This window comes from Passer domesticus, chromosome 14, assembly GCF_036417665.1.
Source record: "Passer domesticus isolate bPasDom1 chromosome 14, bPasDom1.hap1, whole genome shotgun sequence".
NCBI lineage: Eukaryota > Metazoa > Chordata > Aves > Passeriformes > Passeridae > Passer > Passer domesticus.
Window position 1 is genome coordinate 6557259 of NC_087487.1, and position 13552 is coordinate 6570810.

General features: G+C 40.9%; 1 protein-coding gene across 11 annotated transcripts in view; it reads right to left on the reverse strand.

The window, feature by feature from the left end:
- RNF111 (ring finger protein 111) overlaps positions 1-13552 on the reverse strand; it is a 55279-nt gene that overhangs the window by 8333 nt on the left and 33394 nt on the right. For 9 of the 11 annotated variants that reach the window (XM_064389199.1, XM_064389198.1, XM_064389196.1 and 6 more), the window contains 7 exons: positions 12812-12978; positions 9992-10189; positions 8850-9169; positions 7791-8046; positions 6296-6647; positions 3454-3579; positions 2689-2815 (listed from right to left, as the gene is read on the reverse strand). In XM_064389199.1, the coding sequence (XP_064245269.1) occupies positions 2689-2815; positions 3454-3579; positions 6296-6647; positions 7791-8046; positions 8850-9169; positions 9992-10189; positions 12812-12978 (1546 nt within the window). The remainder of the gene's footprint in view (positions 1-2688; positions 2816-3453; positions 3580-6295; positions 6648-7790; positions 8047-8849; positions 9170-9991; positions 10190-12811; positions 12979-13552) is intronic. The other 2 variants (XM_064389190.1, XM_064389193.1) reach the window with 1 other exon arrangement.

Here is a 13552-nt window from a genome sequence, read left to right on the forward strand (position 1 = left end):
TTCCCCAACCCTCTATTTGGACTGTCAAAGCTGCTGAACACTGATTATCTTCCCCCACATATCTTTATCGTTTTGTCTCCCTGAGGATTAAAACTGCAGTCTGCATTCCAGCACTGAGTAGTTGAAGATTTGGTTATCTGCATCTAATTAAAGTCAGAAACTGATACAGAGTACTAATGTCATTAAAGCCCAAACAATCCATTATGTCCTTTACAGTCTGGAAGGGGTTTCAGTACTCCACATAAAAAGGCACACTGCCAATTGTGCTTCAAGCCATTCCACAAAGTGGGTTCAATACTAATGAAATTCTTAGTTGAGTGACTGGATCAGTTACTTTAAAAGACAACTCTCTCTCAAAAAAAAAAAAGTTTATGATATCTGCATCAAAAAAATATAACCCATGAAATCTCTTGAACTTGAAGAAGAAAGCACTCTTTAGAACATCACCAACTTCGCAGAGGGACTCTAATCACAGCTTAGCCTCTCCTCCTCCACCCTACTCCTAAAGTTACAAAGAAAAAACAGATGGCAGGTGCAAATAATCTGTTGCCTAAAACAGCACTTTTGTTTAAAACCCAGTCAAGTTTGTTGATTAACAACTTCACTGTCTACTTGCTCTCTATTCAAAATAAGTTTTGCTGACAGATCTGCTATACTCACACACACATGTGAACAAAACCTGTGACTTTCTTATTGCTATAGAAGGGTAGAGTCATCAAAAGGCATTTGTAATGCTTTGAACTCATTGTATATATAACTTTGAGCAGAGCTCTAACCTGCCTTCACGTTCTCCTAGTGTGTGAACACACTTTAAATTAGTCAAAGACTACACAACTTCAAAGCCACGGTGCTCAGTCTGATCTCAGCAAGGTTCAAACCAGATCCTGAGCACTGGAGGAAGTGCTGCTTAGAGCAGTCTGCCCATGATCAAACATGCTGTCAGTGCACTGTGCACCAGGCCTCAAAACACAAACTTCAGTTTCACTCAGCCCCTCATTAATTACTGTTATAAGGATCAAATATCCCTACACAAACACTTGCACTAATTTCTGTAGACTTAGAGACCCTCATTTTATCTGCCACTTTTACCAATTAGAAACTGCAGCTGCCAAGCAGAAGGGCATAAATCCCTAAAATATTTTATCACACACTCAGAAAATACTTATGAATATTCTCTATCATAGCTTTCTTCTCCTCTGCTGCTAAAAAGATGAAGAAGTGTGGCTGTGGGGTCCCAACTATTTGCTTACGTAGCATTTTAGCTGTAGGAATACCCCAATTAAAATAAGTTTCTCATCACACTTAATATAAGGATAATCTGAACTCCTAAATTTCTAGAAACTTCACAGTGATACTAAAGCAAATCCCACAGATGACTTATTAGCCCTGATAAAAATGAGCTAAAACAGGCACAGATTTAACTTGTTGCCTCCTAGCACAATTACAGTTCCCTGAACTATGGGGAGGGAATCTAAAGCAGCTGATGTTGTCTGTTACAGTACAATACATTAAATAAGTAAGAGTGTAAAGCCATCTTTTATCCACTTGAAAAAGCAGACACCTAACTGAAGAATGCAGAAAAACAATTTGAAGAGATGATGCACAGGAGAGGGTTACGCATTAAAACTCTCACTGGCTACACTGAAATACCAAATTCTACAGACTGCTTTAGAAAGTCTGTCCTAAGTATGTGAGCAGCACCCAGGAATGACCAACCCTCATTTATCAGGGAGGTACTTAAGGATCATCATATCTGGTAGTTAAAGAGTGAGGAATAAGCAATGCAAGACCAGACTGGAGACAGTTACTACAGTTTGGTTGTAAATCTACAGTTCAAGCCCCAAATGTCAATTCAGGCTACTAACAGAGGAATTTTGAAAGGATGAAACTTGCAGCGTTTTTTCATTATAATTTTAGCATTCATTTATATATGAACTCACAATTTTGATTAGACTAACTAGCTTTAAAAAGATTAAACATACTTCCTTGACCACATATTAACACAAAATATACTCAAACTAAATCTGTTTCTCTGTGAATTTTCATTAAACAAAATTAAGAAATATTTTAACTAAACCTATTGCCTTCTTTCAAAAATAATACTCTGTAACAAGAGTAAAAATATGCTGGTTTGTTTTGATTTTCCACTGCAGATTAAAAAAAATTATGTGTAACAGGGTGTGTGACCTTACTGCCACATTCCTGCAGATTATAACACTTCATGCTACAAAATTATATACTTGATCACACAAAATTAGGTTGATGAATAATAAATACTATTTGAAAACAATCAAACCTCTAGATGGAATTCCAGTTGTGTGTATACACACCTTAAAAAGAAAGAATCAGTACTAATTCTCATGCATTGGGTGGAAAGTTGGTACTTTTAATAATCCAAAGCTCAATAATCTAAACTTTAAAAATCAGATGCAGAGGGTCAATGCATTGCAATGCAAGTGACAATTTAATTCAAGTATGTTTCATTTTACAAGAGCTGAAGTTAGAAATGTAGATGTCCCTATACTGTCTCCTTTTACTACACAATGGGCCTGTTCAGGCTCCCTTGCTGGGACAGACAGTGAAATATTTTCAGATAAGCACTTTGCAGCAATGTACACACATCCATTTTCCTTACAAACAAAAGCAGAATGAGCAATGATCATAATTTTCCATAAGCTATCTCCTTACCATTAGAGGAAGAGCCCCTATTTGCAAGTGATGCAGTCGAGGAGGTGCATGGTAGTGGGCCAAGTGAGGATGCAAGGGCCCTGGAGGGTAAGTAGCTGCAGTCACACCAGCTTCAATTCCTAGTTCCCTGTCACACGAATGAAAGTGGCATTACAGTAAAGGAACAGCTTGCCTGCTAGGTACCAATCCCACTGCTTTGGAGAGCCTACAACATAGTACAGCTACGGCAACAGTTTCATGTACAATTTTTTTTTAGCCAAAAAAAAAGTTTTATTTAAACTTTGCTGAAGAATCTTCCTATCATAACTAAAAGCTATTTTAAAAACAGCTGCAATGATTTAGTATTAAAAAATCTAGAAAATTCCACATTTACTGAGCCCAGTAATATTATCCATGTGGAGTCTTCCCTGCAGATCATGCTGTGGGAACAGCAGTTCTCATGCATGCACCTCTTCACTAATGGCCAGAAGTATTTTTTTAAATAATAAATATATTGTGGAATGTAAGTGCATGCTTTATAAGTCGGCTTGATGCAACTGTAAATAAATTCAAACAAAGAGGGGAGAGAATATACTAGTTTGTACTACAAAACCTTAAAAACCACTAGAAATACATTTAAGATATTGAGTACTCCAAGTAATATTTCAAAGCCATATTAAACTACAGGTGCATGCAGCAGCTTTTAAAGCCACAGCCAGCATTATCAGCACTGTGCTCAGCACATTGTCTCCTGTCCAGAGTCCCAAGTAGTGTCTGATTGCTCACCAGGCAGATCTCTCCGGAGCTTGTCGAGGATGGGAAGACATAGTCTGAGGCACATGGATGTGATGCCCATGACCATAATTAGGATGCATCCTGTGAGGATGTGGAGGAGGCCGCTCATGAGCACGTCTGTAACAAAGAACAGCCACAATTAATTCCACATACTTTTTAGCATGAAGAAACCATGCTGAAATGTTACAGACCAAGCTACTACAGTGCCTTTAAAATAAGAAAGTGACCATGCAGTATTTTAATTTCTGTTTTAGATATAAGCTACAAGTTAATTTAAACCCAGATTTCATATTCAAAACCAAACCAGCTTCAGCTACAGTGACCTGCCATTCACTTGGCAGTGATGACTGCAGACTGAGAAAGTGTTTAATCCCAACCTCAAAGGGCAGGTAGGAAAGGGAGGGCCACATGACAGTCATGCTCAGATTCAGTGTCATTCACAGCTCTGCTGCAGATTATTTCTAGTAACACTATACCAGCAAAAGTAATTAGGGGAAACTTAATACACTAATAAGAGGTCATTTTCCTTGAAACATGTTTGCATCATAGCTCAGGTAAACTGGGCACACAGTTTTTATCCATGCCAGCTAGTACAGAACAACTATGGATTTGAAAAAAAACACTTAACTCCTGCTGATGATTTCTGTTACTTTCCCACTTTACCACAGAAATAAATGGATTAGGATATTTCCCCCATTGTTTTCAATGCAGAAAGGATGGTTTATTATTCTACCTAAAAACTTGAATTTTACCAAAAGCCGTCTACGTTCTCCAGGTACAGTACCACCTAAAACTACCTGACAAAGCAGACCAGACATTTTGTAAATTTACATGTGTAAAGTGGCAAAAATGTACTTAACAGCAAACTATTCTAAGCACTCTGAAGTGACACTTCTCCAGAGAAATCTGTCAAGCGAGTATAAATTATGTGAGAACTGTTCATTTTTTGAAGTGGTACAGACTAACATGGGAATAGACCTATCATCAGAACATACTCATAGTCTCACCTCCTTTCAGTTTATCAAGTAACTATGGGGAAAAAATCTGGAAGAACACAATTTAATTTAAAAAAAAAACCAAAAAACCATAGCAAAACAACTTCCATAGTTTCATGAAACTTCATCATGTAGACTCGTTTTCCCTAAACCGAGTCTTAATCTAAAAGAAACATCTTTAAATTGTAGAAATACATAATGTATAAATTTAAAACTCCTAGGCTGTCCATCCCACAATCTTTATGGAGGGGTAATTAGACAAAAAATAAACAGAAAGCCCATATGTTACACAGATGCACAGCACCTTGATATATGACAGTGAGAAGAGGACTCTAAACATTCTCTACGTCCAGTCCTGGAAAGGTACTATATTGCTGGACAGGAAGGACACAAACTGGACTATTTTTCCTTAGGTTATTTGTAGAAATGAACAATGAAACAACATGTTAAGAATACTTCAAGATTTCAGGACAAAGAACTGAAGGAGCTGCAAGCCTGCTGGCAGCCTCAACTCTATATTCAGTAACAGAGCAATATACATCAGTTTCTGGTTGTCAGAGCACAATCTGATTTCTAGGAGATTGGGCCAAGACACCTGTAAGATTGATTTTGCACATAACTTGAATGAGAATCAGAGGTGTAAAAAAAAGACCAAGGGGAGAACAATTCCATATGGTTACAAACCAAAGCGTAAGAAGAGAAATATCACTGAGCAAACTGGGACTGTCCGACCAAGACTGGTGACTTCAGAGAGACTGTCAAGGAAGAACCTACTATCAACATTTGTCTACAATTCCCTATACATGTTCATATTTCTATACAAATTCACTGAGCTGCAAAATTGCCAATATTCACAACTCCAATCCTCAGACTACTGGAAAATGTTCAGATCTGATAAGATAGCTAGCACAATTATTTTTCCCAAAAATGCTACCTTGCTGTCTCACAGCCACTGGCTTCTCTGTCACATGCCATTCGTGGGCAGTTACTGCCTACAGATATTTAACCTGAAAACTGCCTCAAAAGCTGCAGTCAAAGCAGAATTCTCTTTAAGCATTAACTTCTGAAAGAGTTTCAAGTAAGTTATGAGTCAAATTTGTATAACAAAGTTAGGAGCAACAACTAGAGAGCTCATTGGTGAAATTCTCTTAGATATTTAAACATGTTATCTGCAGAATTAAAACAAGCTCAGCTACTTGTGAATACAGAGCCACTACTGACCTGATACTACTAGTATCAAGTAATATCTGTTGATACTAGTATCAACAATCTAGTTAAGCAACAATAGTAGCACGTCTTAGTAGTTACATTGCAACATTGATCGCATTCTCAGTCTCCTTCTCTTCTAAAGCAAAAGGCATTGGAAAGATACGTAAGAATCTAATCTGAATTAGCCCAGTATATGATCCCTTATGATAATCTGTTCATTTTATTTTAAAGTATTGGTTATATAAAAATAATCTTAACTGCATCAACAAGGCAAAACATGCTGTCAAGAGACATTTGACCAGAGATTATGATGTACTCTCTGGGCTGTGAAGCTTGAAAAGGAATTCCTGCTTATTATCCAGAGTATTGGGCAAGAGAAACAAGCTCCCCTTATCTTCCATGTCCCCTTGTGCCTTACCTGGACACACTACTGGGAGATGTTCCAGAGCAGGGTCCATCCTAAAGCCCATGTGACTGTGACCATTTTTACAGACACCTCTTACCATGCTTCAACAATAACAGTCCCTAACCATGCAGTTAACAGTTTGAGAGTCACATGCAACATTTTACAAACCTGAGGGAAATGAATTATATGTTTAGATATTGTTCTGAGTACATTTGTGACATACGTTGGGTGTTGCATCATCCTTCTTCTCTGGACCTCCATCCTCTGTATCACTTCATGAGGGTGTAGCCTCTGTGCTGGAGGTGCTGCTGCAGGGATGTGATGGGATATTGGCTGGTGTGCTGCAGGGAGATGCTGTGGTATCGGAGCAGCTGCATTGGCTAGGGGATGAGTTGGGGGTGGAGGTGGAACAGGATGAGAAGATGCATGAGAGGAGATTGAAGGATGGAAGGGATGCACTGGATGAGGGATAACATAATCCACTTGAGGTGGAGGTTGCGGCTGTGGAGGAGGATTTCCATGAGAGTGAGGACATGCAGAAGCTTGATGGTGAAGAGGTCTGGTCAAGGAAGCATCTGCAATGAAAACATAAGGTGCTTTTAATTTGGTCAATTGCAGGTTTATTTTAAAAAGTATCTTCACACAGGTGTTTCAGTATTATTACATCAGTTTAAACAGCTGAAACATGGGAATAGTGTCTATGCGACTTTTAAATAACAGAAATATACCCGACAGGAAATTTGCATTTTCTGCAGCTAAAAGCATTGTGTTTTCCAATAATGGCAAAAAGAAAAAAAAATAATGTGTAACACCAACTGGAAAAGGTACATAGAAAGGTCTGGGTTGGAAGGGACTTCAAAGATCACCTTGTTCCAAGCCCCTGCCATGGACTGGGACGCCTTCAACTAGACAAGGCTGCTCCAAGCCATGTCCAGCCTGCCCCTGAACATTTCCAGGGAAGGGGCAAACACAGCTTCTCTGGGCAAGTTGTGCCAGAGCCTCGCCACCCTCACAGGGAGGAATTTCTTCCTTAAACCTGATCTAAATGTACTCTCTTCCACTTTAAAGCCATTCCCCTAGTCCTATCACCACATGCCCTTGTCAAAGCTCTCCTGGAACCCCCTTAGGCAGTGGGAGCTGCTATAAAGTGTCCCCAGAGCCTTCTCTTTGCCAGGCTGAACAATTCCAACTCTCTTAGCCTGTCCTTGGAGCATAGATGTTCCAGCCCTCTGAGCACCTACAGTACTCACAGGGAGGGTGCAGGCAGTGGTGCCTGCAGTACTCACAGGGAGAGTGCATGCAGTGGTGCCTGCAGTACTCACAGGGAGAGTGCAGGCAGTGGTGCCTGCAGTACTCACAGGGAGAGGGCAGGCAGTGGTGCCTGCAGTACTCACAGGGAGAGTGCAGGCAGTGGTGCCTGCAGTACTCACAGGGAGAGTGCAGGCAGTGGTGCCTGCAGTACTCACAGGGAGGGTGCAGGCAGTGGTGCCCGCAGTACTCACAGGGAGAGTGCAGGCAGTGGTGCCTGCAGTACTCACAGGGAGAGTGCAGGCAGTGGTGCCTGCAGTACTCACAGGGAGAGTGCAGGCAGTGGTGCCTGCAGTACTCACAGGGAGAGTGCAGGCAGTGGTGCCTGCAGTACTCACAGGGAGAGTGCATGCAGTGGTGCCTGCAGTACTCACAGGGAGAGTGCATGCAGTGGTGCCTGCAGTACTCACAGGGAGAGTGCATGTAGTGGCGGCAGGACGAGAGCGAGGCCGGGGGCGGCGGCTGTGGCTGCGGCTGTGCCACGATGCCCGAGCCGTAGCCGTCGATGGCCAGCGCCTGGCTGGGCCCCGCGCCCGCCTGGTGCCCGTAGAGCGCCGTGCGCGACGAGGAGCCGGGACAGCACGGGTCAAACGCCGACGTTCCGTGGAAAGCGCCGCTGCCGTGGCTTCTGATGCCACTGCTGCTCAAGTCTACTGGCAATGCCTGCTGCAGAAACAAACCAGCTTTTTTCAAGCCACTCTTCAGACATTGATAGCAGTCACATTCCAACATCAGATTTTAAAAACATACAAATAAATACTATCACGAGCAACTGGGATCCAAATGTTAAGGTTTTACAGCTTGACTCTGGAACATTTTTTATTCTTATTCCTAAATTCATGAATCTGCTGAGAGACTAACTTCCTTACACTATATTCTGTAAAAACCAACCAAAGAAAACCCTTCTAAAACCGCCCCACCACCCCCCAATCAAACAAAAAACCTAAACAAAAACCCCTGCAACTGATAAATAAGACTGATAATTCTGCATACTGTGACTTAGCACACTACAGTTCTTTCCTATGACTGTATTGTTTTACAGCTGTGATTTAATTACTAAAAATCAATGCTTTTAGAGGAGAAACTATTTTACACTTTTTATATACAGAACATTAGACTTGATATTTTTCTTCCCTCAGAGCAGCTCAATGATTTGCATTGCAAAACTGCTATGATGGGCAGAATATTTCAAGGTAATTATGTTAGGCTTGCTATGCAGCCACTCACAGCCATGAAGAGGTCAGCTGTCAATGATTACTTGAAGGGTTATGTCTTTCCATAAAATTTCAGGGTTTTGTGTTCACATATATTACAGCTGAATTTTGCCTTTTAGTTCCCTTCTGTAATGCCTGATGCAGAGCAAGTGAGTAATTTATAATTCAGCATCCTTATCCTATTCTCTCCTATCTGGAACAACTTGAAATCCCAAGTCACAAGGTGTGATTGTGAGTCACAAGGATTAAACATGCCTGCTCGTGGTAAGTGGTGCCAGAACTGCTGCTTGCTCCACACGGGGCAGGCACAGGAGGAGGCCTTTCCACAGGGCAGCTGGAGTCACTGAACGAAGGAGACAGCGGGACAGCTGGGTGAGGGTTGTGGTGGTGATGGTGGTGATGCTGGAAGTGGTGGCCATGCTGCTGGAAGCAGCTTGTATGTGGGTGTCCCAAAGCATGATGAGTCTGTGAAGGTCCTCCACAAGGAGAATGCTGGGGGCAGCACGATGGTAGCCTTGGCATGGCTGGAGGGCCAGTTTCCAGTGTTGAATTAGATGCAGCTCTTCTTATTTCATCTTCAAGACAAAGTTAATATTGAAGTGAAAGAAATTAGTAAAGCTGATCACTGTAAAGCAGTGTCTTAAACAGAAACAAACATACTCTACCTCACAATTAAGTATTTAACCAATTGAAAACCAGAGCAGACTGTAACAAAGCAAACTAGATACAAAAAGTAGGGTTTAGCTATACCTGCCAAATGAACCTAAATCGAATGGGTCAGGTGGAAGTACTCATGGCAACCACTGGAGAACATGAACTGACACTTGCCTTATTCTACAAATTTAAGGCATGTCATCAGCAGGGAAAGGAGGAAAAATTGTTCCTGTGATCCATGTGCAGAGACCTCAAATTCCTGTACAACTGTGGTGTACCCAGGTTAATTGTCCCTCACCACACTTGCAGACAGGGCAGCTTTGTTTCAGTGATGTCATGAGTGCTCTCTGTATGTACAGCTCTATGCAGGTCTGTACAATGTGCTCCCAGGGGGTTATCCACAGCAGGAGAGATACTCAAGGAATCCAATACATCCTTCACTTTCTTACAACACACATTTAAATAACACCTCTGAACTACATTCCACCTCCTCAAAAAGCAAGGATGTGGTTCATTACGTACAACCAAATCATTCCAACAGGCACAAGCAGAAGGCTCCAGCAAATTTCCTGTATCTTTATGGAGAAATCCATGGTCTTTTTCAGATTCCTGTCCTCTCAGCTTACTACTGTTAGGTTCGGTACTACAAGTTCACATGGCATTTAATTTAGAGAACGCTCAATAACTTCCTCTACCTCCTTTGTACTCAGAGGGAACACAACAGCTCACAGCTTAGTCTGTACCTCCAGCTGAAGTGCCAGCAGTGCTGCCACTGGGGAGACTGGGAGTGGTCTCTGGTGCTGCAGAGGGCTGGCTGGTGGAGACACTGGCAGCTGCATCAGAGGCCTGCTCTGAGGTAGACGTACTGGAGCTGGTAGTGGGAGCAGAACTCACGGCCTGCGGCTCCACGCGAGCTGATGTGGTTGGCACAACTGTCGGCTCTGGTGAAATAAAAAAGCTTTCATGTTCTTTAACCTTTAAAAGTTGCTGAGGGTTTTTTTTATTGTTGTTCCTGCTTTTGAACTGTTTTACAAGGCATTCTCAATTCTGGCCTTGCCAGAAGCTAAGAAAGTCAGAACACAAAATCCTGACAGGCTTGTGCGTGGAAAGAAAATTAAATTTTTTTTTCTCTTGTGTTTTTTTTAATCTACTCAAGTTTTAATAATTAACATAAAATCAATTCTCAACCAAATCTGACATTTAGTTTTATTTACTGGATTAAGAACCCCTACTATAAAAGATTAAATTGCTTCAGTACTTTATGATAAAAGCCCTTGCTGATATCCTCCATGAATCCATAGGCAAATTACTCCATGATTACGTATTATCCTTGTAACTTGCTATTGACTATGAAGAATGGAAAAACTTTTAGACCACTCAGCAAGAACAGAATAACATTTAAACAGTACTACTTTACAAACATTCCAGATGCATAGTACTAAAGGTTTTAGCAAGATAAGCTTGGTTTCTAGTCTCAACACATGCTAAAAGCAGATTATCAATATTTGAGACTTCTCTTAAAGTTACATACCTGTTCGTATTACATATTGCAAAGCTAACAGTGAGCAATGTATCCTGGAAATCCAAAACACTTGATGAGTCTTGTCCTTTACTAGATAATTGTAAACAAGTTAAAATTTAAAACTATACTTGGTGGCATAATTAGAATTTAGTTTTGAAAAAGACTAAGTTTGAAATTTTTCTTAAGTAATAAAAGGCAACAACATAACTAAGAATATAAGATACCATAAAAGGGAAGATTATCAGAAACAGCTCAGTTTTTTTTAGTAAAAATGTCTGCATGGATATCAGGGAGGAAAAAAAAAAGCATCAAAAACTTCAAATACTTCCTTTACACGAAGTCTCAAAATAAAACATGAGTAGTTTTCAAGATTTCTTTCTATATCTAGTAGGAGTGTCAGCAACTCAGTGAGCAATGGAGTAAATGTATCTTCTCTCTCGCAAGTCTTCCAACTCATCACATTAAAAAAACATGACCTGATATCTACATTTAAATTCCTCTTACTTTTAACATGGCCTTCCAATATACTAGTTTTATTTATTTTAAGGACAATGTTTTAGGTGAAATGTATTAATGTTTAAATTCAGAAAACAAGAGCAACTTTATATGTACAGCCTACAAAGAGAAGCGATCAGCCAGTGCCCAGGCCAGTGGCCACCCTGAGTTCCCTCAGGCTCAGCTTGCCACCAGTCCTTATAGACATTTCTGTTTCTCTCCTGCCCAAAAAAATGAAAAACAGGGGCTAGGTACATTGTGAACTACTACCTAAGACAAACTGGATTTCTCGACTTACTGCCCAGACATTAGCCCAGGAAGATAGAAGGAGAGGGGATCTTTACCCTCAGGGAATCAGCCAGCCAAGTTTTAAGACCAATATCTTTGATGAAATAGGTAAAGTTGGGCTAAACTGCACAGCTGCCTTTTACAGTGTTAATTCAGAAGTCCAATCATTTAACATGAATTCATGTGTGGAATTTGATGCCTAAACCCAAAAATAGCGTTCCTTAAATCCTGGAAGATTCATCTTAGGCATTTCCTCTAGAAGGCAGGAGAAACAGCCAGTCTTTAACACACACATTACAGAAATGTATTTTAAAAATAACTTGGTTCCTGAATACAAGACTAAATTCTATAATATGAATTTTAAGAGTAAAGTAAAGCAATAGAAACCTACACTGTACCCCTTCAACAACAGAGATGCTGGGATATTTCACAGTAAATACCTAAAATAAAGAATCTGTACATCAACTCACCCTCTACCTTAAAAGCCATTAACCAACCAAAATTATTCTCAAGCCTTTCTGACTCTCCATCCCACCCCAAAAACCACAACAACTTGAAGAATTAGATAGTGCAGGATACTAAGCTTGCAATGCACTCAGGGGCAGCACCACAACAGGACAAAGCTTCTGTTCACATTACAAATAACATGCACCAAAGAAATCCCCAAAACCACCACCATCTGCAAATACAAATGTGCAAAAACGTACATGAGCTTCAGTTTTTCCTTCTCCCAATTTTATGATAATTGGTAAGTTTTTCTTACAATCTTCAGCAGGAATAGACTTATTAAGTGTCAGCAGGTTTTAATGCTAGGAACCAATGAAAGGTTACAGCTTCAGAAACCTAACACACTTTACTAGTTTAGGGTTGGGCTTTTTTCTTTTTTTAAAAGTTATTTTTACTTCAAGGCCTGAAAGAACAGTCACTATTCCAAAGCATAGGCAATGATAGACTTTCCTTTTATAGTGTTGCATTGAAGTAAGTGCATATTTTTCAAGAAGTAGTTCCAACCTGTTCTGTAATTTCTGCCTGGTGAGTCAGCCCTCAGACACACACCCAAGGCAGCTTTGGAAGAAAAACTGTATCTTTAGATCTACAAGACCCATTGAAAACAGCTAAACTCTAAATTTTGAAAGGAAAAGCACAAGAGGATTTTCTGACAGGCTTGGAAATCAGACATTCTCATAGAAGGGTACTTTTTATCTGATGCAATTAACTCCAGTGCCTTGACACTGCCCATCCTGCCAATGCCACTCACCATCCTCATCCACGGTGAGGTCCACGACTTCGGCGGCGCTCTGCGTCCTCAGGGGCTGGATGACGGTGGAGACCCGGCTGCGGGAGCGCTGCTCCGGCGGCCGCGCGCCGTGCGAGCTGGAGCCGGGCCCCCAGTGCGAGCGCGCGTGCCCGAGCGCGGAGCGGGACCTGCACACAGGGAGCACTCAGCTACTGGCCTGCACCTGGCCATCAACTTCTTCTCCTGCTGTCCGAGGAGCTACTCGGAGCTTTGTTATTATTAGAAAAGCATTTTATTACATTGAGATACGCCGTGACTCCACTTTCACCAAACACGCTTACAAACACTATTGCAGCCTTTACCGGAGAACATAACAGCAAATGCCCAGCATGGAGAGTTTAAAGGTCTTTAAGCCATGTACATGCAGCTACCTTAAAAAAATAAATTCACTGTGAAACCCTACAGCCATGGCCAGGCAGCAATTACAACTGAAGTTGCTTTAACTTTCTAAATAGTAACTGAAGAGTCTCCAAATCCTACACTACTCCTGTGCAGTCTGGAACAGCAGGTCTATAAACTATGATAGACCTATGAAGACAAAAATTTGTAAACATTAAATACTTTGCATGTTAACCTGTGACAGAGTACATGATAATTTTTATACTTCAAATTTACAAAATGTCATGACTGTGCAAAATCTCTGGACCTTTCCCTCTAATATTATTTTGCTCCCTCTCTTTGGAGAACAAACACAGCTTTTTG